Source organism: Sinocyclocheilus grahami, unplaced genomic scaffold (assembly GCF_001515645.1).
Source record: "Sinocyclocheilus grahami isolate Dianchi unplaced genomic scaffold, SAMN03320097.WGS_v1.1 scaffold332.1, whole genome shotgun sequence".
In the NCBI taxonomy this organism is placed as follows: Eukaryota; Metazoa; Chordata; class Actinopteri; order Cypriniformes; family Cyprinidae; genus Sinocyclocheilus; species Sinocyclocheilus grahami.
Window position 1 is genome coordinate 729,494 of NW_015505511.1, and position 13,545 is coordinate 743,038.

At 33.1% G+C, this 13,545-nt stretch overlaps 2 protein-coding genes across 2 annotated transcripts in view; both read right to left on the reverse strand.

Moving 5' to 3' along the window:
* Positions 1 to 542: 542 nt before the first annotated feature.
* Positions 543 to 11,031, reverse strand: LOC107602652 (interleukin-3 receptor class 2 subunit beta-like). Its single transcript, XM_016295215.1, has 11 exons — positions 10,961 to 11,031; positions 9,221 to 9,362; positions 9,019 to 9,139; positions 7,722 to 7,891; positions 7,535 to 7,635; positions 3,881 to 4,013; positions 3,650 to 3,785; positions 3,422 to 3,573; positions 3,141 to 3,271; positions 913 to 1,102; positions 543 to 652 (listed from the first exon to the last, which is right to left on the reverse strand). Exons 2-11 carry the CDS (start codon positions 9,309 to 9,311, stop codon positions 543 to 545), a joined length of 1,335 nt encoding a protein of 444 aa, XP_016150701.1. The 5' UTR covers positions 9,312 to 9,362; positions 10,961 to 11,031.
* Positions 11,032 to 11,705: 674 nt separating this feature from the next.
* The window catches only part of LOC107602653 (neutrophil cytosol factor 4-like), a 23,237-nt gene continuing 21,397 nt past the window's right edge, over positions 11,706 to 13,545 (reverse strand). Inside the window, exon 9 of the mRNA XM_016295216.1 lies at positions 11,706 to 12,237. Within this exon, the coding sequence (XP_016150702.1) occupies positions 12,030 to 12,237 (208 nt within the window). The 3' untranslated portion in view covers positions 11,706 to 12,029. The remainder of the gene's footprint in view (positions 12,238 to 13,545) is intronic.

Below are 13,545 nucleotides of genomic sequence, written 5' to 3' on the forward strand. Positions count from 1 at the left end.
CTAAGGCTATATACCCTGCCCCCTCCCCCCCAGCTGGTCTGCAAGAATATTTTCCAAACATAACCGGTCCATGGTGTAAAAAAGGTTGGAGACCCCTGAATTAAAGAGCCGCAAAACGCTAATTATTGTTTGAATTTCTTAAAAAATTGGTGACCCATACTCGGAATTAGTGCGCTGCATTTATCCCATCCAAAGTGCACACACACAGCAGTGAACACACCCACACCATGAACACACACCCGGAGCAGTGGGCAGCCATTTTTTTACTGCAGCGCCCGGGGAGCAGTTGGGGGTTCGGTGGCTTGCTCGAGGGCACCTCAGTCGTGGTATTGAAGGTGGAAGAGAGCGCTGTACATTCACTCCCCCCACCTACAATCCCTGCCGGTACGAGACTCAAACCCGCAACCTTTGGGTTACGAGTCCGACTATCTAACCATTAGGCCACGATAGCATAGCAACAGTGTGACCACATGACCACATAGACTAAGGGGGGCGGGTCTTTTTCAAAGGGTCAATTGATTATTGAAAATAATAAAAAAAAATTACCGCTGAACCGCTGAAAGAATGATAAAAGCTATGATGGAGACAGCTGACGCGAGAGTCGCAATGAGGAAGTACAGAAGAAATGTAACTAGATGTGGCGCAAGAGGTTCTGAAAGAAAAACATACATTAATAAGGTTTATACCAAGGGTGTCCAATCCTGCTCCTGGAGGGCCAACATCCTGGAAGTTTCTACTGAATCTAAAGACCTTGATTAGCTGGTTCAGGTGTGTTTAATTAGGGTTAAACTCTGCAGGATAGTGGCCCTCCAGGAACAGGTTTGAACACCCCTAATTTATACAATGTATGATGTTATCTTGTATTGTACAACAAAGATATATAGATATGTAGGGAGTGGGGTCGTCTCAAACCAGGCCGTGTGGTCCAGTAGACGGGGTCGCTCCACTCTGAGGGATATCCAGAGTAACGCCATCCTGAACGTCTGGATGCACTCACATTACAGCGAACCTGAGCATGATACTCTGAGGAACCCTTGAGAGAACGCTCCGATATAGCAAACACCATCTCTCCGTCAGAGAGAAAGATGCTCTTTATATCCTCCTACAGACAAAGATGAAGTTAACACATGCATGAGAGAATGAAAGTGGGTGTTTGTACAGCTATGACACTTTTGGCCTTGTGGACTTTTGGAAGATACATTAAACTCTCTTAAAGCACATTTTTGAGAAAACATATTTATTTGTCTACTGACAATGTACAAAAGTGTATATACAAAAATTAGTAATTCAAGTAATATTTTCCTTGATTTGATATTTTCCTCACATATCAGAAGTTTCATATATGTTGTCTCCTTGGTAAACAAGTAAACTAAGTTTAAAAAAAAAAACTGTATTAGTTGCTAAATTGTTAATTTTGTGGAAAAGGCAAATTTGGTTTAAAAATGTATTTTAATCACTATACAATAAAAGTAGTAAAATGTATATATGAAGACAATGAAAAGTATCAATGTGACCTTCATATATCCAGAGCTGGGTAGATTATTTACAAATTGTAGTCCATTCCAGATTACATGATGAAAACTAGTTAGTGACGTAATCTGGATTACTCATTTTAGGTAATGTATTCTGATTACTTTTAATATTACTATTAGATTCATTTAATTAAGCTTGTTTTAAATAAAAAAATAAATAAATAAACGCACTTTTGGCCTTGTGGACTTTTAGAAGATACATTAAACTCTCTTAAAGCACATTTTTGAGAAAACATATTTATTTGTCTACTGACAATGTACAAAAGTGGATATACAAAAATTAGTAATTCAAGTAATATTTTCCTTGATTTGATATTTTCCTCACATATCAGAAGTTTCATATATGTTGTCTCCTTGGTAAACAAGTAAACTAAGTTTAAAAAAAAAACTGTATTAGTTGCTAAATTGTTAATTTTGTGGAAAAGGCAAATTTGGTTTAAAAATGTATTTTAATCACTATACAATAAAAGTAGTAAAATGTATATATGAAGACAATGAAAAGTATCAATGTGACCTTCATATATCCAGAGCTGGGTAGATTATTTACAAATTGTAGTCCATTCCAGATTACATGATGAAAACTAGTTAGTGACGTAATCTGGATTACTCATTTTAGGTAATGTATTCTGATTACTTTTAATATTACTATTAGATTCATTTAATTAAGCTTGTTTTAAATAAAAAAATAAATAAATAAACGTATCATATTGATATAAAAAAGTTAAAAGAAAGAAAATATATTACATTTTTAATCTCAACATTATAAAAGGCATTAAACATTACATTAGTGATCTGATAAGAGAGTGCATAGTGAATAGTGAGTTGATAAAAACCTAATAATTAAATCATAAAAATGTAAAATAAAAGCACTTAAACACTAAAAATATAAATATTTTATTTGTTTATATGCACGTCAATGCAACGATTTAACAACATCAGAGGATTATAAACGTGAATGCGTTGTTAAATTATTGAAATATTAACTTTCTCAGCAATATTTCAAGAAAATATCACATTATAAGAGTTCGGCTTACAAAAATGTTTGGTAATCCCTGCTTTACATGAACAAACATTAACAAACATGAAAACAACGACATTACACGCCCAAAGTCTTCCATGTTTGAAACATTTTTGTTCAGACTTAATAATTTACTGCCACTGTGTGAATAATATGTAATCATGTAATTGTAATCTGATTATAAGCATTTTAAAATGCAATATACTCCAATTACAAGTGCTTAATTTTTTTATTCTGATTACTTAATCCAGATTACATGTAAACAGTTACTATCCAGCACTGCATATATCAAAAAAGTTAAAGAAACACCATTAAAATAATAAATATTTAAAAAATATTGCATAGACAAACAGTATTTAGTGTTTTATCTTGTATTTTAGACTATATCATATGTCATGCACTAGAAAAAAAAATTGCACATCTTGTGCCTAAATAGGAGCAGTATGTAAAAACAACAACAAAAGTAATACAAATAAAAAAGTAACTTCATATACATAAAAAAATATATATATATATAAAATTTGTTATAAACAAAAAAAAACTACTGGGATACTGGGATGAAAAAACACCCTTATATATTTAATACTCACAGGAGTTAGTAGGCTCAAGTACTTGAGTTCAGTAGTGAGTGGTACAGTACGATACTTTGTTAAAGTCCAGTTCAAAATCCAGTCTTCTCCTCTCAGTTCAACGCTCAGACCCGTGGGACATGCAGGCTGGACTAGACCACAAAAACCACCGATACAGACCAGATCAGTAACACAGCTCTGAGAATCTGTAGAGGTTTTGATTAAACAGCTTTCTGGAATACTTGATTCAGATTAGCCTGGCAAGTATTTTAAAAGTATTTTTTATTTGTAGAAGTACAAACTGTGTTCGTAAGAGCGGATCACTTTGGTCACCGGCATTGGCGTGAGTTGCACCTGCAGCAATCCAGGCTCAAAGACACTGAAGACACCAACCATCCTCAACAAAGCTCCTTTATTTGTGACCTCCACCTTCTCAACACAGCACCACTCGTTCCTAAAAGAGAAAGATCACACCAGTCAGAGCTAAAGACACCGTTTACACCATCTAAAACGCTCTCGAACACACTCACGGTGCAGTGGAGTGTGTCCGGTAGGACAGTGTGTAGCTGATGTACTGGGCCAGATCTGTTTTGACATCCCAGCTACAGCTCAAATTATTCCCGTCACTGAGCACGCAGTTTAGGTTAGATGGACCAGGGAGTGAGTCTGAAACAAATAATTGTCAATAATACTCCAGGACACTAGGGAGCTCCACTTGCCTAAATATAAAAGACTTCCACTGGGATTTCCTTTATACTCACACTCAGATATCAGTTCTGGCCTGTCAGTCAAGACCTCAGTTTTATTCCCGCCATCTTCCACGTGTTTCTGTGTTGGCTTGTTGTGAATGTTCCCGCCATTTTTGTCCTTGATTATTTCATGGTCAATTTCCAGCTACAAAGGTACAACATACGATTCAGTTCGACACTTAAAAACAACAAAATCACTTTATGTTATGTTTAAACCTCCAAAAAGCATGAAGAACTCTTGTAATATAAGTCTTTTCAACAGTCTCATGGCAGCTTGTAACTATTTTATGTTTTATCGAATTGATGGCTAACACCGTGTCCTAATCAGATGTGACGCGACGCAACAAGATTCCAGCGACAAGCAATTTGGCGGTCCACACCAGATGCGAAATAACATGACGCGACAGAATCACTCTATATCACAGCTATTTCGAAGCGCAGCTTCCCAACGAAATGGACAAGTTTATAATCTAATTCATAAATATTAAACATTTTTAACATTATTAAAATACATACTGAGTGACTGATACCATCTTTGTTGGAATACGGATTGTTACACTTGTTGGCTCGCATTGAGTTCGCAGTTTTAATGTAAATGTTTGCTTTAATTTATTTTCGAAATCTGAGGTACACTATCTATTGTTGCTTTCAGTATGGCTATAAAGGTCACGCCAAATGATATTCAAACTCACGTTAGACATTTTTAACATTGAATAAAGCACATTATCAGTACCTGAGATTATCTTTGTTATAGTTTGTATGCTGTTGTTCCAGCCGCGACATCGAAGAATTAGATACCATTTTTAAAATAGAATCTTCGTGTGTCGCTGTCGCTGCTGGTTAGGAAAATAGATCTTTTATCGTGTGTCGCTGTCGCTGCTGGTTAGGAAAATAGATCTTTTATCGTGTGTCGCTGTCGCTGCTGGTTAGGAAAATAGATCTTTTATCGTGTGTCGCTGTCGCTGCTGGTTAGGAAAATAGATCTTTTATCGTGTGTCGCTGTCGCTGCTGGTTAGGAAAATAGATCTTTTATCGTGTGTCGCTGTCGCTGCTGGTTAGGAAAATAGATCTTTTATCGTGTGTCGCTGTCGCTGCTGGTTAGGAAAATAGATCTTTTATCGTGTGTCGCTGTCGCTGCTGGTTAGGAAAATAGATCTTTTATCGTGTGTCGCTGTCGCTGCTGGTTAGGAAAATAGATCTTTTATCGTGTGTCGCAGGAATCGCGTCGCGTGTATTTAGGACAGGGTGTAATTTGTGTGAAATGTTATGTTTTTGTAAGATCTGATTATACAATAACATGAAGGTAGGGGTGAACCTTCTTGTTATTTTTTTTCCTAAAAATTATGTTTTCATACGAAATCACCAACTTGTAAAACCAAGTGTGCCGCACACGTCCTGAAAAGTGATGCCAAAACATAACTAATACATCACATAACGCTGGCTGAAGTATAATGAATACTTAAACGAATAGGACGTAACCTAACTAAAAAAAATCTAAATGCATTTCAAATAAATTTTGCCCAAAAATAGTTTCCATCATTTTAAGTAGTTTTTTTATTTTTTTTATCAAAGTGATGTACGTTCAAGTGTTTGTTTCTCTAATAAAATTGTGTTTAGTTTAGTAAAAAAAAAAGGGGTGTGGTGTCATGATTGTGATCTTGTGATTGGGTCTGTGAGAGTTTGGGCGGGACTTTGATACCCCGCGACTCCACCTCACGATCACTACTGCGCAGACATCATATCAAAATGACGGCATTTTCACAAGATGACATACTGGGTTTTGGCTTCCCTTTTCTATAGTGGAAGGATGTGAAGATGCATTATCCATTAAAGCAATAAACCCCAAGAAGCCGTGGTTTACAGTGAATTTATAACAGCTAAGCGGGCGTTGTTATGCACGACGCGAAGCGAACCCCTTTAGCTGTTATAAATTCACTGTAAACCACGGCTTCACGGGGCTTATTGCTTTTATAAAACGGTTATTCCATATACGTAGCAAGGTGTCACAAAATAAAACAGAGCAAATAAAGTGTAATGATATTAATAAAAACATTATTCTTCCACCAAACAATGTAGTTCCTCAGAATCGGTTGTGGTTCCAACAAAGTGGTTGCCGAGCAACACACAAATATAAACAAAGGTGTGTTGCTGCGTCCCAATTCGCCTACTTATACTATGCCCTAAAAGCATGTACTCTTTTTGTTAAGAAAAAGTACATACTTTTTAGTATGTAGCAGAATAGTAGGCCAGCTTTGGGACATACTACTTCGTCCTAACTGCGTCTTTAACGGACGCTCTGTTGCTTAGATACATGCATTCTGTCACTGTTTAAACTGCACTGTAATCATCTTGTCTCATCGAGGCACATTTTGTTTAATTCAATTTCCTACCGTATTGGAGAGAAATCTGCCCAGATCTGGTCTATCATGCCGAGAACTCTTTTCATGTATGCATAATGATGCATTTAAGAGTTAATGACCAAACATTTAAACATAAATGTTCACAATGTTGCTGCAGATGAAATATAACGCGCCTAACATTAAATAAATATTTTTAATCAGGTTAGACATTGATTATGTATCTACCCTGTACAACCTGTTTGCACATTCTTCTCTTGTACATTCCTGCTCATCTTAATATTTATTAAGTCTACAGTATTTTATTTTATTCGTATTTTTTTATCTTATTTTTTCCATACCTATATTTATATAAAATTTTTGTATTGTATTATTTAGTGTTTGTATTCTTCAATAATTGCACTGTCCATGGAGCAGACCTGACTTACATTTCACTGCTGGTCATATATTCTCTATATAACCATGTATGTGACAAATAAAAAATCTTGAATCTTGATTATTTATCACTCAAACCCTAGTCTCTGCCTGTCCGTCGCTCTCGCATATCCGCCATGTTTGTTGTTTTTAAACACTTTTTATGCGTTTGTAGTTCTAATCGAATCCTCGTCCACCGTGCAATGCATTGTGGGTAATATTAGCCGTTAGAGTGCGCATTGATCTGCACTTCGAATTTTAATCTCAAGTAGTACACTCTTAAAAATTAAGGTGCTTCAAAAGGTTCTTCAAGTCTTCAAGATTCCATAGAAGAACCATTTTTGGTTCCACAAAGAACCATTCAGTCAAAGGTTCTTTAAAGAACCATCTCTTTCTTACCTTTTTATAATCTGAAGAACCTTCTTTCGCCACAAAGAACCTTTTGTGAAACAGAAAGGTTCTTCAGGTGTTAAAGGTTCTTTATGGAACCATTTAGACAAAAAGGTTCTTCTATGGCATCGTGAAGCACCTTTATTTTTAAGAGTGTAGACCATCTGGGAATCTTTGGCATACACTTTTCAACATACTATGATTTGGGACATACTAATTCTATTTTCAAATACTATTTAGGATGGATAGTATGCGAATTGGGATGCAGTTTATGTTTGTAGAGTAATTTACAACAGCTTCGAACTTGGCTCAACCAATCAGAATCAAGGACCGGAACTTTCCGTTTTATACGTTTCTTTACAGTCTATGTGTAAAACAGTCACGTTTTCTTGAAAGAACATGTTGGTGTTTTTGACCATGAGGAAGTCAGAAATCATTTTCAAAGACATTCTCGTGTCAGTTTAGCATGACCTTTGACTGAAAGTGTGGTCGTTTTGACACTCACCGAGTGCTCTTGGTCATGCTGTCTGAAGGGGTCAGAGGTCGGAGGTGAGGGTGGCAGTGTGTCATCTAGCTGGTAAAAATTCCAGTATGGATCTGCATCTTCTATAGGGAAGTCAAGAGTAGACTTAGCTTAAGCATTACATAAATAGCCAATGCTTAGGTATGTCTATGGTATAAATGTATTGTACCAAATTTTGTGAGTCTGAAGGTTCTGTAAATGCCGGAAGAGTTTGCCATGTGGAAGAAGAACAAGTCATCAAAGCCGATGGCAAATAGAGATGTGTTATACTGACAATAAACTCTCTCCATCCCAGTGGGATTCTGGGAAGGGTTAGGAGTCGGAACACAGGGCGAAACTCTGAAATAAAGCAAAAAATCATAAAAACAAGCAATCATGAGCTATATTCTAGTCTTTTAGCTTATTGTATGTGTCACAGATTGCTCATGAATCAGTTTTTAGATTTTAAACTGTGATTTTCAAAGCATTTTCCTAAACTACTTGTCCAGCTATTATTTTACTCTATTATGACTCTAATTAAATTAATATAATATACTATTACTTTGTAATAACATCACATTTCTAGTATATTATACTGTATTCACTGATTTGCTTAAATGTTTTAAATATTAATAAAGAAATGTAATATAATAAAATGAATACATATTAAATGATTAATTTTATTACCAAAAATATTACATTAAGAATAGAACGCTGTATTATATTATATTATATTATATTAGTTTAGATACAACTCAGATCAAAACTATTGAATTACTTCAGCAGTATTTCTACATATTATTTTGCTAAATGTATAATAAAAATAGCTGTAAATCTATCAACTTTATTGTCAAACTAAAACGCAGCGATGATGTTACAAGCATTACTCACAGAATACATTATTATTTTAATAAAAACGAGACAAAATTGACTTTTTACATAGAATATAAAACATTCCCTTTCCCAAACAGTATAACGTAATTTATACGCTTCTACTTAAAAACATAATTTTAACAATATTTTACCATTAAAAACATACAGGATTGCCTTTGAATATAAGTCGTCGTCTCTTTCAATAATTAAGTCATTCATACTGCTGTTTAAAAAATTATGTTAAATATTTTATAGTAGAAAAGGTACCAGACAAATGAAATATAAGTCTTTACTGTCCAAAGTAGGGTAACTAAATATGAACATTTTCCTAGTACAATTACTGACATTGTTTAACGTATCATATTGTTACTTAATTATTATTACCTTACTATTATTCATATACTAACACAACTGAATTATTTCACTATTGTTACTCTACTACTATACCATTCCTGTGCATAAATTATTATTATTTTACTAGTATTACTTTTCTAATATGACTAAATTATTACTCTACAATTACTACTCTTCTAATATGCCTAAATGATTATTATTCTACTATTATTGCTGTACCAATGTCCAGTGATCTGAATGAAGACGCGGCTCACTCTCACCGGTGGTCATCTGGATCCATGTGGAGCAGAGAGAGAAGAACAGGAGGATCGTCTCTCCAGCTGCAGCGGATATGAGAGCGGTAGTCATTACGGCACGCCAAAGACTCCAGAGCAGAGGATTCTGGGAACAGAAGATGTAGAAAAAGCTAGAAAGACCTAATGATACTGAAACACAAGCCGATTAGAGTAAAGCAACCCTAACCTGGAGCAAACGTGTCAAGCTGAGGACATCCTGCGAGGACTGATGTCCACAGTACAGTCAGAGTCGAGGAGAGAGAGATGTTTGGACGCATGGAGAAAACTGACTGAACAACAGCTGGCGAAGAGGAAGGTCCGGATAATCCCTAACAAACGAGAATAATAATTAGACGAGTCAGAAACATCAGTTGAGCTTACTGCCAAAGCGCTTGTTCTTCACTGCTGTGATGAAGCCCAGGCTCTGCCGCTCACACTGACATCCTCAAGTGTTATGTGTAACTTTTGTGTGCCTGTGCCAGCCTGACCGCAAATGTGTTTACTCTCTAAAAGGTTCAAAACTGCTTTGTTTGCAGATTTCAATGTGCCATATGATTCCTTCCCCAAAATTAGAAAGTAAAACTGCATTTAAAAAAAACAATCTCAATATGCCAGTCTAATAATCTATTATAACTCATATACTAACACCTATATTATAGCAAATTTTGTATATCATATTTAAGATTCTATTTTTTATTAATTAAAAAGAAATCTTTCATATTTAATGTTTCAAAAACACTGAAATAATAAATTAACAGAAAAGACTATTATTAATTAAATTGCTTACATTTGTAAATATTTTAATTATTAATTAATCATTGTGTTAAATTATTAAGTATTACATATTTACTTATATATTAAATTATAAATTATTCATTATATTACATTACTACTTGCATATATAATACATTATTTTCTATTGTTTTTAATTTAATATTTAATATTTGAAAAAAAAATTATGATATACTGAATTATTAATTTAATTGCTTCAATGTCTTAAATATTAGAACAAATAAATATTAAATTATTATTTTTAATTGTATTGCATTACTAATTTAATATATAACATAATATAAATCTTATTTTCTTTTCTATCAAATTCAAATTCTATTTAAAAAGAAATATAAAGTCTATCATTATTATTAATTGATTAAATGTTTTAAATATTAACATTATTAAATATTGAAATATATCAATATTTTATAATATAATATCTTATTTTCTATTCTATTTTTAATTTAATAGATTTAAAATGTTAATGTGAAATTATAATAAAAACTAAAACAAATTAAAAGATTAAAAATAATATTTAAAAAAAATGAAAAATACATACTGAAACATTAATAGTACATTACATATTATTATTACTTAATTGCTTCAATGTTTTAAACATGATTTAATATTAAATTATTAACGGTATTATTAAAAATATCACATCAGAATAGAAAATAATAGAATGTGTGGAATTATATTATTTTATATTGCATTACATTGTTTTTTTTTAATGATTTGCATTGCCTAATTTACTACCAGGTGAAAATAAATAATATACAAAGGTATCTTAATACCTAAAACTAGAGTTTTGCTGAAATCACTAACTCTAAGTATGAGCGATGTGTTAGTGAAGCTTGCCTTAGCAAACACGGCTAATGATTAGCTGTAGTTCATTCAGGTCGAGAACATTCCTCCCGCTGATAGATCAGCCTCCTTCCACACATTCATCAATCAACCTCACACTCGCCTAAAGAGTAAACGTGTGTGTGTGTGTGATGTGCATACATGTGATAGATATCAGCACCAATCCCTGCTTACATTCAATTATAAAATGTACACGTATATAATTGTGTCACACAAGTCAAGATGCGACACACAAGACTTTTTCCGGCAATGAAAGGAACTGAAAGAAGAAGTTGGCTAAAAACTTCACCAAACAAGAAAAGTGAAATGTCACACCACCAATACTGCTGAAAATACAGAAGCATAATTTATTAGCACTGAAAATGTATCAAATATATTCAGCATCAGATTCCACTGTGAAATACTGGTTGTGTTAAAGAATTAAACAGCCAATTAAGATCCACCTTCTGCTGGTCAACAACAATAAACAGAAACGGAGGGTTTAAAGCTTCAAAAAGGACACAAAAGCAGCAAAAAATGACTTATGTACATATGACTTGTATGCTTAGTAGTCTAAGACAGGGTTATTATAGCTAATTACAACTCAAATTAAAACCATAAAAATGTTTTTGTTACTTTAATAAATTAAAACGATCAAATAAAACTTTCTTTTTAATTTCAGCTAGTTGCCAGTTGCCAAATATTTCTCATGTCTGTTTGATTGAACTAAAACAACTCAAGCTAAATAAACGAAAAATAAAATAATAAAACAGAAGAATAAAATAAAATACAAGAAAACACAAATATTTGGTTTATTATTTTGTTTAGTTTAAATTGAAATCCTAAAACAACTCAAACTAAATAAACAAACTATGAGATAAAAATAAATATAAAAAAGCAAAACAGTAAAAGAAAAACACACAAAAACAATTACCGAAATTTTACAAACACTTGCAACAACAACAACAAATAAAGTGAAAACAGATCATATGAAAAATTAAATCTCTATGAACTGTATATAAACTATAATAGTATATTAATAATAACACTGGTCTGAAGTCATTTAATAATTTTTTGGACAATTAAGTTGTTATTATTCAGGGATTATCTTCCAGTGATCTTTGAACTGTTGTTACCAGATCAGTGATTCGGTGAATCACTGAACCGATTCACTCTGATTCATAAATGAATCATTCAGACGGGATCAACTGATTCTGCTTCAAAAGTCACAAACGATTCAAGGATGAGTAAATACGACAAAATGGTGAAATATTATTGGGTAAACTATCCCTTTTAGTAACCAAAAATAGTTTGCAATTTGAAAACCCCATAAACTAAGAAACGTTGTGCAAATGATTTGGAAATGACGTTCGCTCGTTTCAATACTCGGTGTTGTAAACGGACAGATCTTTGGCATGCGTGACCAGCAGCTCCCAGGGAAACTGATTCACGGGCCGCTTGACCTTTGACCCCGTCTGTTTGCTCTCTTGCACCATGAGAGTGACGTCTTCATCGTCTAATATCCGTATCAGATCGCCCTCAGGGTCCCTGTAGTTCAAAGCAATAGCTTCCACTTGAAAGACGTCCCTGAGGGGGTAAACAGAGAGAAACGAATTGCGTAGTAGTTTAGAGGTGACAGCAAGTGCAAATATAATTAGTATAATGCAATTTCAGGCCTCCATGTTGTGTCGGCAGTCATGTGACCTTTATGCAAATGAGTCAATAGCAGCATTCAATGACAGATGTATATTCAACATGCAAATGAGGTTTATTATTAAACATTAATCCAGTGCAACTCGACACGTGGCCCTCAAGACATCGTTTTGTGGCCTTTGTGCTGTTGTTTGTTGAAAGAAAAAAAATTACTTGGGAAAAATAATCCAGCATTAATATGTAGTTAATAATTTTTTTATGGAAATTAGTATGAGATCTCTTGATTTTGAAGCTACTCACATCTGTTTTCTATACTGCAATAAATGTTGACAATTCGCACAACATAAATTGTTTGTAATTTTACAGTGTGATTAATTTTGCTCTAACATATGTAGATACTATCAATTTAAAAATCCAACTGGTTTTTCGAATACAATTTTATATATTTATTTTGCATTTTTTTTAATGAATTATATTAAGAAGTGGTGCTGTCAAACGATTAATCGCGATTCATCGCATCCGAAATAAACCTTTTTGTTTACATAATATATGAGTGTGTACTGTGTATATTTATTATGTTTATATAAATACAAAAACATGCATGTATATATTTAAGAAAAATATGTTATGTTTATATATTAAATATTTTTATATATAATATATTTATTTTAATATAAATATATACACGTGAATACATGTCAATATTTTCAAAATATATACTATACGTGTGTGTATCTATATATATATATAATAAATATACACAGCATACATACAAATATGTAAACAAAAACTTTTATTTTGGATGCGATTAATCGTGATTAATCATTTGACAGCACTTAAGAATAAATAATAAGATGCATTATTAAATATTATTTTGTTAATAATTACATTTTTAATTAGAAATAATAATAATTTAATATTTATTCGTTTTAGAAATGAATAATTTAATATAATATACAAAGAATTTAATAAAATCAATTAATTTACAATTAATGTAATAAAAATAGTTTAAAAAAAACAACTGAATATATTACATTGTTAAATAATATTTAAATACTATTAAATGTAAGTAACTAAATTGAAAATTCAAAATTGTAATGTAAGTGCCGTTGCGCTACGGGCATCCCGAGTTCGAATCCCAGCTTGAGGACCTTTCCAGATCCCATCCCCCTCTCTCGCTCACTTCCTGTCTCATCTACACTGTCCTATAACAATAAAGGCAAAGAAATGCCCCCCCCCCCC